The sequence below is a fragment of the Erpetoichthys calabaricus genome, chromosome 9 (assembly GCF_900747795.2).
Source record: "Erpetoichthys calabaricus chromosome 9, fErpCal1.3, whole genome shotgun sequence".
Lineage (NCBI taxonomy): Eukaryota > Metazoa > Chordata > Cladistia > Polypteriformes > Polypteridae > Erpetoichthys > Erpetoichthys calabaricus.
In genome coordinates this window covers 48,425,207-48,447,349 of record NC_041402.2, presented here as the reverse complement: position 1 = coordinate 48,447,349, position 22,143 = coordinate 48,425,207, and the positions used below count along the sequence as shown (strand labels likewise).

At 41.7% G+C, this 22,143-nt stretch overlaps 1 protein-coding gene across 2 annotated transcripts in view; it reads left to right on the top strand.

Annotated features, from left to right (window-relative positions):
• The window catches only part of mbtps1 (membrane-bound transcription factor peptidase, site 1), a 119,036-nt gene extending 98,410 nt beyond the window's left edge, over positions 1-20,626 (top strand). For both annotated transcript variants that reach the window (XM_051932364.1, XM_051932365.1), the window contains exons 19-23: positions 2,829-2,969; positions 4,113-4,244; positions 14,340-14,466; positions 14,705-14,835; positions 19,884-20,626. In XM_051932364.1, the coding sequence (XP_051788324.1) occupies positions 2,829-2,969; positions 4,113-4,244; positions 14,340-14,466; positions 14,705-14,835; positions 19,884-20,080 (728 nt within the window). In that variant the 3' untranslated portion in view covers positions 20,081-20,626. The remainder of the gene's footprint in view (positions 1-2,828; positions 2,970-4,112; positions 4,245-14,339; positions 14,467-14,704; positions 14,836-19,883) is intronic.
• The last annotated feature ends 1,517 nt before the right edge of the window (positions 20,627-22,143 follow it).

Here is a 22,143-nt window from a genome sequence, read left to right as displayed (position 1 = left end):
AGGAGAAGTGAACTTTGTGCTTGCTTTGTGCTGCTTGTCGCTCTGCATGTCAATAATTTAAAAGCCTGTACATCTCCAATTTTCCTGTCTCACTGTCTTGTCTTGCGTGAAGTTAAAATGTTTTATAATAGTGAGATGTTACTCATATCCTTAGCCCGACATCCACATATCATATGTGTTAACAAAGTGTGTTTTATAAGTTTACATGTGTTTAAAGCATGTGGGATGGGTATTTTAAGGCTTAAACTATAAAAATGTTTATTTATATGGTCTTTCTATATCGCGGATTTTCTCCTGTTGCTGATGGGTCTGGAACATAACTTCCGCGATAGGCGGGCAATCACTTGTATATAAAAACCCGCGAAGTCGTGAATCCGCGAAAAGTGAACCGCGAAGTAGCGAGGGATTACTGTAATCCTTTTGGCAAATATTGGTAAACAGCCTAAAAGTTGCATCAGCTGAAATTAGAATACTGATGATTTGTCAATGGCCTTATTTGTCAGTGAGACCACTTTGGTTCTTATAGGTCAGGTCAAGTTAGCTTGGAAAGCATGCACTGGTACAGCGTGTTGCTGCACCCACCACATGACAAAACACCTTGGGATCCCATTTGGCAACCCCCCACAACGTGGTCTAGTCCCACCTTCCGAAAATGACCATCTGTTTGCTGTAGCCAGGTGTTACCTGGGTGTCCCCTTTGCCTGTCCAGCCACTTGGGTCTTCAGCAATGAGGATCCTGCAAGCCATATCACCCTCGGGGAATCATGCCACATGGCCATAGTGCCATAACTGACACTCCCTCATAATTCAGGTAATCTGTCTCATTTGGGACTCAGTGAGCAACCACACGTTAAACACAAAGTCAAACCAGCAGTACCCATGGATTCTCCAAAGAGACACAAAACCAAAGGAGGTCACAGAATAGCATCCATGTCTCGCAACCATATAACAAGGCAGGAAGCACCAGGACTCCAAAGACTTGGACCTTTGTCCTCTTGCAAAGATGTCAAGAGCACCACACCCCTTCCCAGCAACCAAAATACCCCTCATACTCTCCCAATCCGTCTACTGACTTCATAGGCATTAGAGACATGAATGTTGCTGCCGAGGTAAATAAACCTCATGATGTGGTTGACAATAACATGTTGACTAAAAAAGTCCAGAGCACTTATTTCTTATGTTCTTAAAGGTGTGCATGTGCACACACACAGGTTATTTTATCTGAACGTAAAGGTTGTACAGTCCAGTAGTCATGGTGTTGTATTAGCATTTTTTTATATTTTGCATATCTCCTATCAGCCCACTTTACTGCCCATTAATTAATATGCTAAACCTTCTGTCCATAAAATGCCATTGCCTGTTTAAATACACACAAAACAATGCTAGCCTTCCGTTATGAGCTTTACAGTCTCATTTACAAACTTTATTAATTTAAAAGCTACATCTTATCTAAATAATCCTATATTCCTATGAAAAAAATCCAACGCATAAAATTAAACATTAAGTCTTATTACGACCTAATGTATTTGAACCCCTTTGCAATACTGTTGGGATTAATTGGAATGGCGATTGTGAGCTGGGTCTTTGCATCCAACATAAGTACCACACCTCACAAAAGCTTTCTCGTTGGAATGGGCACAAATTCCTACTGACACACTCCAAAATCTTCAGGACAGCCTTCTTAGACAAATGGAGGTGGTTATAGGGTGGCCAAATCCATATTAATCCCCATATCTTTGGAATTGGATGTCAAGTGGGGTGATATAGGTGTCATGGTGTGGCGTCATCAAATTTTTGTCCATATGGTATAAGTAATATTTGTGTTCTTTAACATTTATTCTGTTAGGTCAGGTAATTTAATGCTTGTGTATATCAATATCATGAGTAGCACTGTCTCAGCTTATAGATGTGTCTGCTTTCTTGCTAAGGGTTGAATGAATATTCAATCCACTCAATACTGTAATCCTTACCTCATCACTCATTTCTCTAATGTTTATGAAGTGATTTTTTTTAGTGTATGAAAGGTGTTTTTTATTCTTTTATTTGGAAGAAAACATGGAATGGTGTTATGGGAACATAAAGACTGTCTGCAATTGAGTACACAGGGTCTATAACTTTCATCATTCTGAATTGCCATGCCAGCAGATGCTGCTTGTTAATTCTGTTAACATTACTTTTTCAGTTTAGTACTGTGTATTATTATTATATTATCATCTTGTCTTTTGCTCCTCCAGTATATCTCTATAACAGTGTGGTATTCACTTTACAGATTTTATTGTTTATTTATTATTTATTGTCACATACAGTATAATATGTAGTGAAATGCTTAGTTTCTTCTTTGTTCCTGTAGCTTAGGTTGCATAGTGAGTTGGACAATATTGTTTTTTTAATACACTCTTTCTTACACTTGGATTTGGACAAGACACTTCTTGAGCAGGCTGCTAAAAGTTATCAAACCTTTTGAGCAACACTGGTTTTTGGTTAAGGAAATTTTCATTTATCATAAAAGCAAGTTGGGAGAGAGCTTGGTATTGAATAGAGAATGAACCACAATCCATAACAACTTTTTTTTAATGGATTACTCTGTCACAGAATAGTTGTATTAATTGGATGTTCAAAAACATTCATCAAAATGTCCAGTTTCATTTTAATTTGCTGTTTTAGATTTTTTTTGGCATTCCATTAATCAGTTGTCTTCCTTTCTAAATGAAATACCTTTTGGTGTAGTCTCAAATAATTTGTTTTCAAAGTGTTTTCTTAATTATATACTGTAACCTGAAGAGACATTTATGTGTTTCTTTGCCTTGTTTGGCCCCTCATTTTTATAGGACTTGAAGTACTGAAACAAGAAACATCTATTGTGGAGAATGTTCCAATATTAGGCCTTTACCAAACTCCCTCTGATGGAGGCGGTAGAATTGCTTTATATGGAGATTCAAATTGTATCGATGACAGTCACAGGCAGAAAGGTAAGGCTATAGTCAGTGTATTCTTTGTTTAAAGTTGTAAATAAGAAAATAGGCTAAGTAAGAATGTAAAATGCTTCTTTAGATTAATACTTTTATTTTACTTTGTTTTGTGCATCTGTTCTATCAACCCAGACCTTGTTTAAAGCAACTTGATCCTCTTAGGAAGGCAGTATTGTGTAACAGGTAAACCACAAGTGTGCTGGTTCAATTTCCATTCCCAGCTCACTTTGTGACTCTGACCAAGTCTCTTTGCCTGCTTACTCTGAAACTGTTTCATATGTATCTTAACAGTGGTATTGAAAGTTGCCTTGGATGAGGGGATTAAACTAAATTTACAGTAGTGTTTGTGTTTAGTTTATCTCCTTCTTTTAGTTATTAGATCCACTTAATCTGGTTCAGGGTAGCAACAGTGGATGCAAAACTTGACACCATTTCTGGACAGGATATAAATGCAATTCAGGGTACAACTGAGCACACACCCAGACTCTCCCACTGGGATAGTTTACTTAACATATTTAGCACACTCATCTTTGGCATATGGAAGAACAACAGAAGAAAACCCCAGTGACCTAATGTGGAGGTGCAAGCATTGAGGTGTTTTGCTATGAACAGCATAAATCAGTTCACTTACACTATTTATGAAGTATTCCTAATGTTTTTGTCCTTGCAGTATGTTAAATTAATTTTACTAATAGCATAAAAAGTAAAACAATAATCAAGTATATAGATGAAGGTGAAAGTTAATTGAGGAGCCAGTTACCACTTTGCACGGCATGGCAATTATATTTTAATTCTTGTATTAACCAGTGAATTAGGCATTAATCAAGTCTAACTTTTGATGGTACATTCCTAGATAAATAGCTTATCTAAACTTTGAACTTGAGTATGGAGGTAATGAAGTAGTCCATTCACTTGTTATCAAATGATTAGTTTAAAATACTGGTTTCTAAGTGGGTGGTGTCGACTGAATAGATTTGTCAGACAAGTGTTGTCAGTTTTAATAACAAGGAACTGTAACATATTGAACACCATCCTGAGTATGACATAGTACAATTACACAGGCTGAAAACATAAGAAGCCAGTCCTTTAGTTCTTGCTGTTGATAAACTGTCTTGTTTTGTTCCCCCCCCCCCCTTATCTTAGATTGTTTCTGGCTTCTGGATGCTCTCCTTCATTACACTTCCTTTGGTGTGATGCCTACTAGCCTTAGTCACTCAGATAACAGAGTACAGCCTCCCACTGGCTTGGATCACCCTCTTCCAGAGAGACTGGAAGGTAATATCTTAACTGCTGATACATTCAGGTGTAAAGAACTGCATTGATAATTTATCAAAATACTGTTGTGTACTTTATGAACACAGTCACGTGTTCACAGAATTTTTTTTTTTATTTTATTCTTCCAATATCTTTCTGATCAAGACAAACACGATCAACAGTGATTCTTCTCTCTTCTTTTGTCAAACTCCACTTCCTCCCTACTTTGACTTGCAGAATGAGGTTGAGCTGCTCCTTTTATCATGGACCCGGGAGTACTTCCTCTCCCACAGCATAGCCCAATGGAAATACTTCTGGGTCAATCAGAAGTCCCATAAAAGCAGGGAGCACAACTCCCTGTAGCATCATCTGGTGGTACCCACAGATCCCAGCAGGGCTACCTCACTGCACTACAAGTCCCATGATTCATGGTGGGTATCAGAATGGGTTCAGAAGCCCAGAGATTCTGCCATCAGGTGTTGGGGAGGTATATAGTTTTAAAGTGAAGCTTTTCTCCATCGTTCTGTCACATTGGCCTCCCACTGGTTTATGGAACAGAACCAATTCCAGCCGGGATGCCCATCCACGCATGTGATCTTTTACAACTTTCAAAGCTTTATTGTAATAAAACCATGAGAAATTAAACATTTATATTTTAGTATTTTTAGACTGACATTTCCAAAGTTATATAAATTTAGGGTGCAGTCAAATTTCCCTGATACTGCTTAAGTGCTCAAACTATCAGGATTTTGGGTTATTTTGGTTTGTGTTGACTTTAAAATGGAAATTTTTATATTGAATGATTTAAAATGTAATGTTGATGATGCACAAAGTCTGCATTAGAAAGTAGCATGATGAATCTTTTTTTTAATATTTCTGAAATTATTAGTGTCGCATGTTTGGTTGATTACACTTTTGTTTTAGCTTTGCTCATTTAAATTTATTCAGTTATAACCTTAAAAGCAACTACTATCTTCCATCAATGCATTTGCCATTTTGTCCACCAGCTTAGCCCAATGCAAACTTAACTTATTTAATACATTCATTAAAGAAATAGTTCTCCCAAAATTCAACATTTTGTAAGTTCACACATGTCCTTTCATCTGCAGATGTCAGATTTCTGTCCTGTCAAATACTTTCCTCAGTACTTCTTGCAGTGGTCATAGCAGTTTTACCACAGGAAATGATGGCCTTATGATCTTAAAAGCTGTGTTCATCAGTACTGGAAAAATTGTTAGGATGTAAATTGCAAAGGAGGGTATTAAAATGAAAATATTACATTTTTGTTATGTTTTGCCATATATGACTACAGTGCAGTTCCACATTTTACTGCAATATTTTCTCTTTGTTATATAACTAAATGTAAAAATTATTGGCAAAAATTAGTCAATCTGTTACACTTTATCAGAAATATCCATCCCTCCTCTTCCGCTTATCCGAGATCGGGTCGCGGGGGCAGCAGCTTGAGCAGAGATACCCAGACTTCCCTCTCCCCAGCTATTTCTTTTAGCTCTTCTGGGAGAATCCCAAGGCGTTCCCAGGCCAGATGAGAGACATAGTCCCTCCAGCGTGTCCTGGGCCTTCCCTGGGGCCTCCTCCTAGTTAGACATGCCCGGAACACCTCACCAGGGAGGCATCCAGGAGGCATCCTGATCAGATGCCCGAGCCACCTCATCTGACTCCGCTCGATGCGGAGGAGCAGCGGCTCTACTCTGAGCCCCTCCCGGATGACTGAGCTTCTCACCCTATCTTTAAGGGAAAGCCCAGACACCCTGCGGAGGAAACTCATTTCAGCCACTTGTATTCACGATCTCGTTCTTTCGGTCACTACCCGTATCTCATGACCAGGGTGAGGGTAGGAACATAGATCGACTGGTAAACTGAGAGCTTTGCCTTGCGGCTCAGCTCCTTTTTCACCACGACAGACCGATGCTGAGCCTGCATCACTGCGGATGCCACACCGATCCGCCTGTCTATCTCACGCTCCATTCTTCCCTTACTCATGAACAAGATCTCGAGATACTTGAACTCCTCCACTTGGGGCAGGATCTTGCTCCCAACCCTGAGAGGGCACTCCACCCTTTTCCGGCTGAGGATCATGGTCTTGGATTTGGAAGTGCTGATTGCCATCCCAGCCGCTTCACACTCAGCTGCGAACCGATCCAGAGAGAGCTGAAGATCACGACCTAATGAAGCAAACAGGACAACATCATCTGCAAAAAGCAGTGACCCAATCCTGAGTCCACCAAACCGGACCCCCTCAACGCCCTGGCTGCACCTAGAAATTCTGTCCATAAAAGTTATGAACAGAATCAGTGACAAAGGGCAGCCCTGGTGGAATCCAACTCTCACTGGAAACGTGTTCGACTTACTGCCGGCAATGCGGACCAAGCTCTGACACCGATCGTACAGGGACCGAACAGCCCTTATCAGTGGGGTCCGGTACCCCATACTCTCGGAGCACCCCCCACAGGATTCCCCGAGGGACACTGTCAAACGCCTTTTCCAAGTCCACAAAACACATGTAGACTGGTTGGGCAAACTCCCATGCACCCTCCAGCACCCTGCTAAGGGTGTAGAGCTGTTCCACTGTTCCGCAACCAGGACGAAAACTACACTGTTTCTCCTGAATCCGAGGCTCAACTATCCGACGGACCTTCCTCTCCAGGGCCCCCGAATAGACTTTTCCAGGGAGGCTGAGGAGTGTGATCCCTCTGTAGTTGGAACACACCCTCCGGTCCCCCTTCTTAAAGAGGGGGACCACCACCCCGGCACTGTCCCCGATGTCCATGCGATGTTGCAGAGGCATGTCAACCAAGACTGTCCTACAACATCCAGAGCCTTGAGGAACTCCGGGCGTATCTCATCCACCCCCCAGGGCCCTGCCACCAAGGAGTTTTTTGACCACCTCGGTGACCTCAGTCCCAGAGATGGGGGAGCCCACCTCCGAGTCCTCAGGCTCTGCTTCCTCATTGGAAGGCATGTTAGTGGGATTGAGGAGGTCTTCGAAGTACTCCCCCCACCGACCCACAACGTCCTGAGTCGAGGTCAACAGCGCACCATCCCCACCATATACAGTGTTGACACTGCACTGCTTCCCCCTCCCTCCTGAGACGCTGGATGGTGGACCAGAATCTCCACAAAGCTGTCCAAAAGTCGTTCTCCATTGCCTCCCCAAACTCCTCCCACGCCTGAGTTTTTGCCTCGGCAACCACCAAAGCCGCATTCCGCTTGGCCTGCCGGTACCGATCAGGTGCCTCCAGAGTCCCAGAAGACAAAAGGGTCCTGTAGGACTCCTTCAGCTTGACGGCATCCCTCACCGCTGATGTCCACCAACAGGTTCGGGGATTGCCGCCACGACAGGCACCGACCACCTTATGGCCACAGTTCCAGTCAGCCACCTCAACAATAGAGGCATGGAACATGGCCCATTCGGACTCAATGTCCCCCAGCTCCCTTGGGATGTGGTCGAAGTTCTGCCGGAGGTGGGAGTTGAAGCTACTTCTGACAGGGGACTCTGCCAGACGTTCCCAGCAGACCCTCACAACACGTTTGGGCCTACCAGGCCTGACCGGCATCCTCCCACACCATCGAAGCCTACTCACCACCAGGTGGTGATCAGTTGACAGCTCCGCCCCTCTCTTCACCCAAGTGTCCAAGACATGTGGCCGCAGGTCCGATGACGCGACCACAAAGTCGATCATCGAACTGAAGCCTAGGGTGTCCTGGTGCCAAGTGCACATATGAACACCCCTATGCTTGAACATTGTGTTCATTATGGGCAATCTGTGACGAGCACAGAAGTCCAATAACAACACCGCTTGGATTCAGATCGGGGAGGCCATTCCTCCTAGTCATGCCCTTCCAGGTCTCACTGTCATTGCCCACATGAGCATTGAAGTCTCCCAGCAGAACGAGGGAGTCCCCAGAAGGTATGCCCTCAAGCATCTCCTCCAGGGATTCCAAAAAGGGTGGGTACTCCAAACTGCTGTTCGGCGCATACACATAAACAACAGTTAGGACCCGTCCCCCCACCTGAAGGAGGAGGGAGGCTACCCTCTCGTCCACCGGGGTAAATCCCAATTAATAGGCTCCAAATTGGGGGGGCAATAAGTATGTCCACACCCGCTCGGCGCCTCTCACCGGGGCCAACTCCAGAGTGGTAGAGAGTCCAGCCCCTCTCAAGGAGATTGGTTCCATAGTCCAAGCTGTGCGTTGAGGTGAGTCCGACTATATCTAGCTGGAACCTCTCGACCTCGCGCACTAGCTCAGGCTCCTTCCCCTTCAGAGAGGTGACATTCCACGTCCCAAGAGCCAGGTTCTGTAGCCGAGGATCGGACCGCCAAGGTCCCCGTCCTCGGCCACCACCCAACTCACACTGCACCCGACCTCCTTGGCCCCACCCATGGGTGGTGAGCCCATGGGAAGGGGGACCCACGTTGCCTCTTCGGACTGTGCCCGGCCAAGCCCCATTTGTGCAGGCCCGGCCACCAGGCGCTCGCCATTGAGCTCCACCTCCAGGTTTATCAGAAATATCCTTGAGTTATTTTGTCACACTGTTGTATTCTTGCAAATGGATTTCAAGCGTCTCAGCAATCTCCACATTAAGATTGTAAAAACATGGCAAAAAATTTGATGAGCAGAACATTCAGAATAACAACAGTCTTATCCGCCTAATCTCTCCAAAATAATATCAAGTCAAAATTTGAGAGTCCTTAAAGTCCTACTGTCTACCACACTACTTGGTAATGTTTTCCATGTCTCTGTAGCTCTCGGTGCTAACTTTTGGTCATAATTTACCCTTTAGGGATTGTTAATACTTAACGCTCATAACGCGTATGCGCATGCATCTTGGCTGCCACACGTTTCCAGTGTTCATTTGATGCGTCCTCTGAGCAGGTCCTCGGAAATTAACTCGACGTGTGTGTGAGTTGCAGTACCAGCAAAAAGTTGAGGGGGGGAAGCACAGTGTGATAAAAGTTGGAATGTGACATCAAAGTCTCTGTTTACTATCTACATGTGACAGAAAGTCGCTATGCGGATCCTACGGTATCGATGTTTGATGAATGGTTCGATGAGGTGAAGCAAACTGCCGACATACAGATGCATTTGTGGTGCCTTTATATTTAAGCGCTGCATATTCCCAATTGTAATGACACGATACATTTTAAAAGTCTCACATACCATCTTTTGTGCAGTCTTTTTTATGCAACTTCACAACAGCAACATAATGTACAGCCACAGAGAGGAAAAAATTAAGGACATGATGAAAAGGTGTATTTCGTGATTAAAATGGAAATTTTGGCTTCAATCTTGAAATGTCCACTTTAACCTCATAGTTTATCATTAAAGCAGACTGTCATAAACGTCATCCCAGTTTTTAATCGATACGAGCTTCTGGGACTTCCTCCTGACCTGACAGCAGCAGCAAACAGCAATAGATCGCCACACAGAACACATTAAATGTATGATATTCCAACTCTCTGCACATTTAGAATCCTTAGATTTATACTTGATATCACTTTCATGATGAAATGCATTGAAGTATGTATGTTACATTTTACAGATAAATCGTTAATTTCATTTAAATAATGAATACTATTAATAATTACACACATGGGGGTGACACGGTGGGTACACTCTCGCAGGGAGTCACGTCGCTGGTATTTCCTGCTTGGAGTGTACAGTGCATCCGGAAAGTATTCACAGCGTATCACTTTTTCCACATTTTGTTATATTACAGCCTTATTCCAAAATGGATTAAATTAATTTTTTTCCTCAGAATTCTACACACAACACCCCATGATGACAACGTGAAAAAAGTTTACTTGAGGTTTTTGCAAATTTATTAAAAATAAAAAAACTGAGAAATCACATGTACATAAGTATTCACAGCCTTTGCTCAATACTTTGTCGATGCACCTTTGGCAGCAATTACAGCCTCAAGTCTTTTTGAATATGATGCCACAAGCTTGGCACACCTATCCTTGGCCAGTTTCGTCTATTCCTTTTTGCAGCACCTCTCAAGCTCCATCAGGTTGGATGGGAAGCATCAGTGCACAGCCAAATTTAAGATCTCTCCAGAGATGTTCAATCGGATTGAAGTCTGGGCTCTGGCTGGGCCACTCAAGGAGAGTTGTCCTGAAGCCACTCCTTTGATATCTTGGCTGTGTGCTTAGGGTTGTTGTCCTGCTGAAAGATGAACCGTCGCCCCAGTCTGAGGTCAAGAGCGCTCTGGAGCAGGTTTTCATCCAGGATGTCTCTGTACATTACTGCAGTCATCTTTCCCTTTATTCTGACTATTCTTCCAGTTCCTGCCACTGAAAAACATCCCCACAGCATGATGCTGCCACCACCATGCTTCACTGTAGGGATGGTATTGGCCTGGTGATGAGCGGTGCCTGGTTTCCTCCAAACGTGACGTCTGGCTTTCTCATGGTCTGAGAGTCCTTCAGGTGCCTTTTGGCAAACTCCAGGCGGACTGCCATGTGCCTTTTACTAAGGAGTGGCTTCCGTCTGGCCACTCTACCATACAGGCCTGATTGGTGGATTGCTGCAGAGATGGTTGTCCTTCTGGAAGTTTTCTCCTCTCTCCACAGAGGACCTCTGGAGCTCTGACAGAGTGACCATCGGGTTCTTGGTCACCTCCCTGACTAAGGCCCTTCTACCCCGATCGCTCAGTTTAGATGGCCAGCCAGCTCTAGGAAGAGTCCTGGTGGTTTCGAACTTCTTCCACTTATGGATGATGGAGGCCGCTGTGCCCATTGGGACTTTCAAAGCAGCAGAAATGTTTCTGTAACCTTCCCCAAATTTGTGCCTCGAGACAATCTTGTCTCGGAGGTCTACAGACAATTCCTTTGACTTCATGCTTGGTTTGTGCTCTGGCATACTCCAGGCGGACTGTCATGTGCCTTTTACTAAGGAGTGGCTTCCGTCTGGCCATTCAACCATACAGGCCTGATTGGTGGATTGCTGCAGAGATGGTTGTCCTTCTGGAAGGTTTCTCCTCTCTCCACAGAGGATCTCTGGAGCTCTGACAGAGTGACCATTGGGTTCTTGGTCACCTCCCTGACTAAGGCCCTTCTACCCCGATCGCTCAGTTTAGATGGCCGGCCAGCTCTAGGAAGAGTCCTGGTGGTTTCGAACTTCTTCCACTTACGGATGATGGAGGCCACTGTGCCCATTGGGACCTTCAAAGCAGCAGAAATTTTTCTGTAACCTTCCCCAAATTTGTGCCTTCAGACAATCCTGTCCCGGAGGTCTACAGACAATTCCTTTGACTTCATGCTTGTTTTGTGCTCTGGCATGAACTGTCAACTTGTGGGACCTTATATAGACAGGTGTGTGCCTTTCCAAATCATGTCCAATCAACTGAATTTACCACAGGTGGACTCCAATTAAGCTGCAGAAACATCTCAAGGATGATCAGGGGAAACAGGATGCACCTGAGCTCAATTTTGAGCTTCATGGCAAAGGCTATGAATACTTATGTACATGTGCTTTCTCAAATCTCAAGTAAACTTTTTTCACGTTGTCATTATGGGGTGTTGTGTGTGGAATCTGAGGAAAAAAATGAATTTAATCAATTTTGGAAAAAGGCTGGAACATAACAAAATGTGGAAAAAGTGATGCGCAGTGAATACTTTCCGGATGCACTGTACTTGCTGATTTGGTGACACTAAAATGACGCTAGTGTATGTGGGTGCTTGTATTCACCTTGCGATGAACTGATGCCCTGTCTAAGGATTGTTTCTGCCTCATGTCCAATGCTTGCTGGAATGGACACCTCCCTGGATTGAGTGATTTAATCATTAAACATCCTTTTCAGAGATATTGCGGCAAGGTGTCATCGGAATTTAATGGGTGTTTCAGGCAATTCACAACACAGTGAAGCTGAACCTGTTCTCACAGTGATAATATCTCGCACTGTAACCTGGTGGATTTTTCCAGATTTATGTAAAGTATGTGCACAAGTATAAACAGTAAAATGCTTGCATAGCAGGAGTGTCCGCTGTAGCACGCATCGCGTGAAGTATAAACACGGCCTTACGAGTTTCCAACTGGTTCTGTATGTTCTTGTACATAACACAGAAGTTAATTCTGGGAGATTCCTTGTGAGATTAACTCTTTCGTTTGTAGCTGAGCTGTTAACCAATTACCTCTCAGCTGTCCTCACTAAGCACTGCAGAATCTTGTGATAATGGGCTTTGCTGTTCCCAAACCAAACAGTGATACCGTTTTTCAGGGTATTCTCCATAGTTCCTCTGTGAAAGCTGAAAAGAAAGGGTTGTGGCAAGCCAATTCACTTCAGTCTCTGCAGGAAAAAGTTGTTGTGATGTCTTGACAACAGAGTTGGTGTTGATTGTCCAGGAGGGGGTCATCAGAATTATACACACCTCCACAGCAGAGCCATTGATGAGCAGTGGGGAATAGTCAGCCAGTGTTTTCCTGAAATCAATAAGCATCTGATCCTACTTTGTCTCAAAGCTAATAAAGCATTCTAAAGTAAGAACGTCATTACTATAATAAAACATGGGAGTGGTAGTATAAGGGTGTAGAATGTTTCCTGCCTAAGGACCTGAAAGACTTGCCAAAGAAACCATGAGTTCTGCTTTTTACCACAATATTCTTAAAGAGAATGTTCAGTCTGTGGCTTGAAACTGGAGCATCATTAGGTTATGCAGCCGGACAATGACCCTGAAAGTGCCTTGTCCCTGTATAAGGTCAAGGTAAACAGGAGCCTATACTGTTGTGACGCAAGGCAAGAATCAGATTTTAAGCAAGGCAGACACCCAAACTATTCATAACTATTTAGATTTCAGTCATCGTAATCCTAAGTCTTTAACTGAAAATTATCAGGAGTCATCAGAGGAGATCTCCATGAGCACATATACAATGTAGAGCCACCTTACATCCTGGGTCCAAGGCAGGCATGTCAGCATTGGTAATAAGAGAGTCCCTGATGATGACCATCATTTTCTGTAGTATTATAAAACAGACTTTTCAGTTCATTTCATTTTGAAGAGGAAATCACTTTAGTGCTTGCTATTAATACTGCATGAGTGACATTGACCTTACATGTGGTGGCCATCTGACAGGTTGGAGAGATGGCCGGAGTCCGGTGTTAACATAGTCCCAAAGCTATTATTCTTGTATTACTGTTTTGTTTTTGAAAAGTGTATACTCATTTTGGATTTAAAAATCTTTGCTGAACTCCATGACAGCGCTATTTAAGAATAAATTGTATTATGTATATTTTATTTATTTGTTATTGTCTGCATTTAGGATGTTGTAGGGATGTTAAGCTCAATTCCATTTAGGCTTCTGCGGTCTTGTGCTGCCTCCATCTGTACTGATAATTTGAACCTGAGCTGAGATGCAGTGTAAAATAGCACAGCAGATTTCATTTACATATTCATGTTACGCAGCAAAATCAGTATGGTTGCACTGTGTGCCACATTCATATTAAGGAGTATGAAGCAATTTATTTACAATTATTTTTATAACCGTGTCTACTGGACTGTCCTTGTAGTTCGAATCCCAAAATTCATGAAAGACTGTGCTTTAGAGAGTTATATTTGGTAATGATGCCATGTCAAAATATCATCACTTAATTGTTCTACAACAAATATTTTCTTTACCTTCATTGAACAAAAGTCGTGGCAGTATGAGCAGAGAAAAAGGCCAATTTAAAAGCTATTTTAATTTGCTCAATGCAGAGGCCATTCCATTTTATTTACTGTGTGCTGATGTGCTGCCAACGTCCCTTTCTAAAAACATAACATGTAAAAACAGTTTAACTAGCCTGGAAAGTGTGGTTATTCTCTTGCTGTTTGTCAAGGTCAAAACATGATTGTGAAATTTGGACGATTTACTTCTTAAAGCACTGATACAGTTAAAAAGAGGTCTGATAAAGATTTAGGTTTTTTTGTCTTTTTATTCTTGAGCAAAGGTAGCATTTGCAGTATAGTCTTGGAAGTGTAAAGAATAGGCAGTTCCCTTTCTATTTTTTTTTTTTTGTGTGTGTGTTTTTACTTGGTTTTTGTTGTAGTTTTTCACTTTTGGCTTTGTTTTACGTATTGGGTGGTGTTCTCATTTCTTTTTTCTGATTCAAAGGAAACCACTTGTATCGCTATTCTAAGGTTCTTGAAGCTCACCTGGGAGATCCAAAGCCCCGTCCCCTCCCTGCCTGTCCACATCTGTCTTGGGCAAAGCCACATCCCCTCAATGATACTGCGCCAAGGTTTGTATTCTACAACTTCAGTCAATTTTGCTTGTGTCTCTGTAAAGGTTATTTGTTGCCATTAGTTGCTGGTTACTCTGTCATTTGTTAATGTTAACAGTTTGCATAGAATAACAAATTGCCAAAACCTGTAGTCAGTGGTATGGTTAGACCGTCTAAGTTAGAGCTGGATACATTTTTCACTTCAGTGATAACAGTAAAATCCGTGTTAACCCAGCTGAATTTAATTAATTTACAGCAATCTGTGGAAACACCAGAAACTCCTCTCAATAGACCTGGACAAAGTGGTTTTACCAAACTTCAGACCGAACCGCCCACAAGTGAGGCCTTTGTCCCCTGGAGAGAGTGGAGCTTGGGACATTCCAGGGGGTAAGTTTTGTCTAATTTGTAAGAGACTGGAATAGCAATATCACTGATTTTCAAAAATACTTGCATCTTGATATACTTTTTTCCCTCTCCTTGACTATGCACCTTTGTATTAGAGTAAATTGCTATACTCTGTGCTTGACCATATTGATTGTATTGTTTAAATTAAGTATTCCTTAAAGTTAAAACGAGGGTTGTCTGGGTTCCGCGCGGAATCACTCGAAATAAGTAGCCAAGGATTTTTTTTTTTCTATTTTTCTCATGTACTTCGATCCTTTTTAAACTTTTTCCAAGTATTCACCACCAACATCAATGCACTTTTGGGCTCTTCTGACTCACGCCGCAAAACACTCGCGAAAGGCTGTCTTTGGGAGGCTGTCCAGCTGTTCTTTGACAGCTGCAATCAGTTCCTCTCGAGTTTCGAAGTTGTGGCCTCGCAGGGGTTCTGTCACCTTCGGGAAGAGCCAAAAGTCACATGGTGCAAGATCAGGCGAGTAGGGTGGCGGGTTCAAAACGTTGACACCACTGTCTTCAATGAAATGCTTTGTCGCATTAGCCGTGTGGGCTGGCGCATTGTCATGATGCAAAAAGTGCCTTCGCAAGTTCTTGGACCGGCCTCTAGCCATCGCAGAAAAAACGTCGGGCAGGCACTGAGTGTTGTACCACTCAGAGGTCACAGTTTTCCTCTCCATCAGCGGAATTGACGTAACAATGCCATCGATGTTGAAAAAGATGGCAAACATGGTGCGTTTCACCGAGCGGATTAAACCATCAGAAAAGTCGTAAAAAATCATCACTCGAAAGTCACGCACGCACGGAGTCGGGAGCTTCGCTGCTAGCGCCGGCTACGCACTCTCAGTTCGTTTGCTTCTCGTGTTCATTCTGAAGGAAGAGAGGGAGCAAAACATCTGAACAAAAACATGCAACCACTTGAATAATCCCTCTACACAGCAGAACAGGTTTCGACAGGCTGACACTCGACAAACGATAAAATTCCGCGCGGAACCCAGACAACCCTCATACATTGTGTTATATAAGCAGCCCTGCCTTGGGCCATTCTTTTACTGCTTCAGTATGCCATTCTGCAACATATGTTAAATTCCCCATCTATCAGTACATCTGTCAGTGTGTTATATAAAACATCCAATGTTATTTGTTGATGAAAACAAGGGGTTGTTATCAGTCTAATCAGAGTAACCTAAAAGTGTGGACAAAAGTAATTAGGATTTGTTAAAAGAATTACATGTTTACATAGTATCGCCTAAAATGTTTAGGGGAGTGCAGAATAGCTGGAATATATTGCTTAATTAGTAAGCCGCTTTGTTCTAAAGCTTTTTAACATGAATAGGAAAAGTACAAGTTTAGTATTAATTCTTTTAGTATTTTACTTGTGAAAATATGTTGAATGCATATCAGCAATAGGTTTATTTCACAGTATGGCCTTACATGGTAGTATAATGTCCTAGGGCTTTGGGCCCTTTTTTACAAAGAGATTGTAATAGTTCAGTGTTCAGCACAGTGTTTTCTAGCCTGTAATACAAGTATCTGTGTCAGTTTATAGTCCGAATAATCTCTAGTCAGGATAATCTCAGGAATGAATGAGGGAAAATGCATAAAATATTTGTAGGTCTTGATAACTGTATGTTTGCAGTCTTGTAAGTGCTGTCTGTACTGTGGATTGCTTATTTTTAACCTTATATATTTGTGGTCTTTCCAATGTTTCTGTGCTAATGAATGTTTTTGTAGATTTTTCAAATGAAAGAACCTTTCATCTCAGTGTGTTGAGACTTGATATGGACATGTTTCTGAAAGTAAAGCCCTAGCCAATCATGTCACTGTTAAAGAAAAACGTTTGAGATTTTTCAGGTTGAAATTATTTCGTCATAAACATGGTATAATGCATTTGCCACACAAAATTGTGTTCCAAAGGCAAGTACCTTCTGTAAACTTAAAAAAATATCTTGCCCACAATGGCACTTTACAATGGAGGATGTAGGGCACAGAGGAAAAGCTTACAAACTTACAAAATATGTCATGATCCGCTCCTTCCGTGTTTGCGATTCATGTTTATGACAACCAAAGGGAGCTGGCAATAATTGTTTTATTGCATATTCCTGATATTTATTTTTCTCATGGCAAAGTTCAATTTTCTGTTCACTTGTGTGAATTCCCACATAAATAGTCTCTCAAAACAAAACCAACCACATGGCATGAAAACTTTACACTGATTTGGTGTTTCAAGAGGAAACCACCCCGTGATGGGCAGGACCTGGAAGATCAAGTGCTGAAATATTGCACACATCTGGTCTTCTTTTCAAATGGCTGAATCTCATAATATTGTGTTTTATTTATTTATTTATTCAGAAATGACATGTACAGGATGAGCCAAACATTTATAATACAAAAACACTGCAAGATAAAATAAATTTCATTATGACACAAGAAAGGGTATACAAAATAGATTTTCTCATTATGTTTTCAAAATGATGTCTTCAAGGTGGTGGCCATCATTAGCGATATGCTCCTCAAGACGATTTCGGAATGCTAACATAACTCATTTGGCCATTTCAAGGGAAATAGCTGCGATTTCATGGCAAATAGCGTCCTTGGGGGCTTCAAGGTTTTGAGGTCAGTGTGTATAACATACCTTCGACTTGAGATACCCCCACAAAAAGAAATCGTACAGAGTGAGATCAGGTGAATGTGAAGGCCACCCGACATCACCGTGCAGGGAGATCAGCTTACCTGGAAACATCTCCCACAAAACTTGCATAGATCTCTGTGCCGTATGAGCTGTTACTCCATCCTGTTGAAACTAGGCATCCACCACATCCATTTCTTCCAGATGGGGCTGCAAAAAGTTCACTAGAATTTCAATGTACAGTAAAACCTTGGATTGCAAGTAACTTAGTCTGTGAGTGTTTTGCAAGACCAGCTAAAATTTTTATAAATTTTAACTTGACAAACGGGCGAGGTCTTGCAATACGAGTAGTACGTATACGCTTTGTCTTCCAAGCGTCATGTGATCACAACTGAGCTGATGGTCCTCTCTCGCTGTGGGATTGTGGGTAATTGTCTCCCATGCTTGGTCTCAGTCAGCGACTGAACAGGAACAGCACGGTTATTTATTGTAGCGGGATCTGCCACTCTCCTATACACAGACACAGCAATCAGGCAGGGTTGGGGCCAGGTTAATGGCCAAGTAATACTGTGCCCTTGCATTTATAATGTTCCTTGCATCACCCATCGATGGCAGGCGCTTATAGCATGACTGCGATCTTTTTGGATTCGCTTTTGCAGTGAACTGCTACAGTGCTGGGATCCTGCGGTTGCTTCGGGACGCTCTTCCGCGTGTCGTCCCATTGGGGGGAATCCCAAAAGAGTTTAGAAACCTTAGTGTGTAAAGCATTTTTTTTATTTTGTGTCCAAGTGTAGTGACTCTTCAAGGAAAAGCAACTGTCATTGGATAGGTTCCTTGTTAAAGTCGCAAAAAAAAAGATGATTCCAGTGAGCCAGTGATTCCATTACTTATAGTGAAAGTTGTCCTACACAATAACCCTCCTCCCCTCTCCTCTCTCTCATCTCCCTCATCTCCCTCATACCAGCCACGATTCTTTTCAAAGGTAAAGCGCAGTTTAATTTGTTTTATGTATTTTTACGTTATTTTGTATTAATCATTTTTATATGAATATTTTTGGGTTGTAGAACGAATCATCTGAGTTTTCATTATTACTTATGAGGAAATTCGCTTTGATATACTGTACGGGTGCTTTGGATTACAAGCATGTTTCCAGAAAGAATTATACTTGCAAACCAAGGCAGCACTGTAACTTTCTAAAGTGATGGTGACTGTTGCTCCCCCGTCCTCAAAAAATTAACAGCCTACAATGCCAAATTCTGCAACGATGCACCAAACTGTAACACGCTCACTGTACAGGGGACTCTGATGAAGTTCACGAGGGTTGGTTTCAGCGTTGGTTCCAACGTGACGATGGCATCTCGATGAACGGTTTGCGGAATGTTCACGCGCAACTCTCTAAGGCTCTCCCAGTCCCTCTCAGTGAGTTCCTGAACTACCATCTTTTTGTATGGATGGAAATTAATATCCTCATGCAAAATCCTCCTCAAAGATGTGTTGGAAATGCCTAAGGCAGAATCATGTTTGCGTGCTGAACGTCTAGGAGACTACAAAATTGATGCCCTTACAGCTTGGATGTTTTCAGGTGTTCGTACATTCCGAGGACAGCCTGGAGATTTTCTGTTCAATGTTGTACCTGTCTGTCTAAATTTAGCCACCAACTGAAGAATTGTTGTCCGATTTTGGATATCACCATTAGGAGGAATGCTGAAGTGAATTCTGAAGGCGTGTTGCATAGTGATGATGGATTCTTTGTTTTTGAAGAAAGATTCAACAGTGAAAGCACAGTGCACACCGGACCAAGGCATGCAAGGGATTGTCTATCAAAGGACCCCCACCACAACCCACTCGGCTGCCTCTACCTTGCACAATGACCTTGACAAATGTGGTACTTCATTTTGGCTCACCCTGTATAAACTATTTTGCAATGGGTGTATACTTGCAAGACACTGATCAATACTGAACAACTCTCATTGTTTAAAAAAAATGGACGTTTGGTACGTTAAGTTTTTCCTTCATGCCCCGTGCCCTTCAATGTAAAGTGCGAGTGCAGGCAAGTTTTTTTTTTTTTTTTAATTTATTGAAAGCATTTCACTTTAGAACACAATTCTGTATGGCAAATGCATGTAGAGAATGTAGGTGAAGAAATAATATTGACTTGAAAAATCCCTAACTTATCCTTTAACTCTGCTAAGGTGTTTAAGAAAGAAATGTCAACTAGAATTCTGCCAGGTTATTTGTTCTTTCTAGGCTGAAACTGAAAGTTCATTGGCTGACTAACATTTTAATCTGTGTTTGGTGTTTTTCTCTTTACATTATTAAATCTCAAATGTGATTCCATTAGAATTTATAGTAAATGTGGTTTGTTTCTATAATCACTGAAGTTAATAATGTACTCTTTTTTTCCTTGTAGGTATAATGCCAGGTCGTTACAATCAAGATGTAGGCCAGACCATCCCAGTGTTTGCTTTCTTGGGGGCCATGGTGGTTTTGGCTTTTTTTGTAGTACAGATCACCAAGTCTAAGAACAAACCAAAGAGAAGAAAACCAAGGGTGAAGAGGCCTCTTTTCTTGCAGCAGCCACATTCAGCAAAATCACCATCAGTGTAGCATGGAAGAAGACTTTTGGAAAATGATGAGTGGATTATTAATATTAACTTTGTTTGAGAGTCTTTCGGATCATGGATCCAACTGCTTGCTTTGAAAGCATACATCCCATCACATCTCATCTTTTTTTTATTGAAATATGGATCTGAAATTCAGACTAAGAAAAATGGAAATCCAAAAACATTAAATTATTTGATTTAGTGCAGGCCTAAGAAGTGGCCTCTTAATTATGACCAAAACGTGGCCACATTTTTGGTTGCGCTTTTTTTTTTTTTTTTTTTTTGTATTATTTATTTTACATTAATTAAAAGGGATACAATTACTTTCTAGTGGGGGCTGTAAATTATATTTGTGTTTTGTTTAATTATAGATACAATTTTTTTATTGGGGGTGATATATATTTTTGCCAATAGTGACTTCTGCTGCTGTCCTTGTCTGTCTTTTATAAAATGGCATCTACCATGACATTTTGTAAATAATCATAATTTCACCGTTGTTGGTGGAGATACGGATTTCTAAAATATATACTATCAAGATGAAGCTGACAAAGGTGTCCATCTTTTTATTTCTTGGGAAGTTTCTTCAAAAGAAGCTTTATTTACCTACTGCAAATAATCTGATCTGATGTAGCATGGCAACTAAACCAACGTAGAATGACTGAATTTAGCAAGGTCTTATTTATGGAGAGCAGTTTTCATTTCTTTTTTATGGCCAGGTGTTTCTGTCAAATTAAAACGACAATACAAAGCTCTGAATAGATTGTTTGACATTTCTGTAACAAGTTCACTGCTGTTATTCCTTTTTGTGTGTGTTTCTTCTTAATAGACTGCTTGTAAAGCTGCACACAAGCTCAGCACCATTTCTTCCTCCATGTCAGGCATCCTTCAGAAGCTCAGATGTAAATCTACTGACTTGGGACCACTAAGCCCACTATGTGATTGTCAACTAAATCTGTATCATAATCTGTCTTTGCATACAAATCTAGGTTTACTTGGTTTCATTTCTCTTTTTCAGCTCCATTTAGGAAGTTATGAGAACAGTGGTTTCAGACTTTCAAGTTCATTCAAAATGATGGTAGGCTTTGAAGTATAAGAATACAGATTAATCAGGAGTTTACTTTGGTGGGTATACATATTGTTAACATCTCTAAAATATAAACATATGGGCTTGACTCTCATCATATGACTCCACATATATTTTCTTGGCCTTTTTGCAACATTCCTAATAATTGTTAACTTGGCATATTTGTTTCTGATGATTGCCACAAAGTAGTTTTTTTTTTTTTTAATAGTAATACCTTCTTTAGCATAGTATTATTTTGTATTTTTCCTTTTTAGATCTTAAAGGTGATGCTGTATTACACAACTTCTATTCACTGGATATGTCCGACTTGCCGACTGCAGTTACTTGTCTCATTGCTGGGCCATGTCAGTTTACACAGCTGAAAATTGCTGGCCATGTCATATTTAGCAATCTCGTGTTGGCATTCTGTCACAGTCATGTGTGTCCCTTTTTATGAAAGCCAGTAGTGTGCTGTTTGATTGGGCCAGTGCTGTACAGAGGGTTAATGGAGCATATAGAGAATTCAGCAGCAATCTTTTTTTTTTTTTTTTTTTTTTTCCTCTTCAGCGCTAAATGTAAGTTCTATCTGCTCTCTGCCCTTTGAGGGCACGTTTATATGCTGGGTGTCCTGCAGCATGTACAGTTCAGGTTTTCCAGCCAACAGTGTAGACAGCTTCACCTGCCAAAAGTGTTTAGTTAGAGTTGGTTGGGAAAATACACAAATTGGATGACCACATTAGGAACCTGATAGCATTTAGGCAAACCGAAAATTGGATTGACTTCGTTTGTTTAGACAATTCGGCTACTTCTGATTCGGCTTCAGTCTCTCCAGGTCCCACTGTAGTCAGTGTGCGGCCAAAGTCAGCAGCACCAATTCAGCCACAGGGCGAGTGGGTAACAATAAGACGGGGTCTAAGAAGCCAAAATTTAGTTCTTCTGCACCCAGGTCACCAATTCGGACCCGGAACAGATTCTTAGTACTCCGCAGCACGCCTGTGGAAACT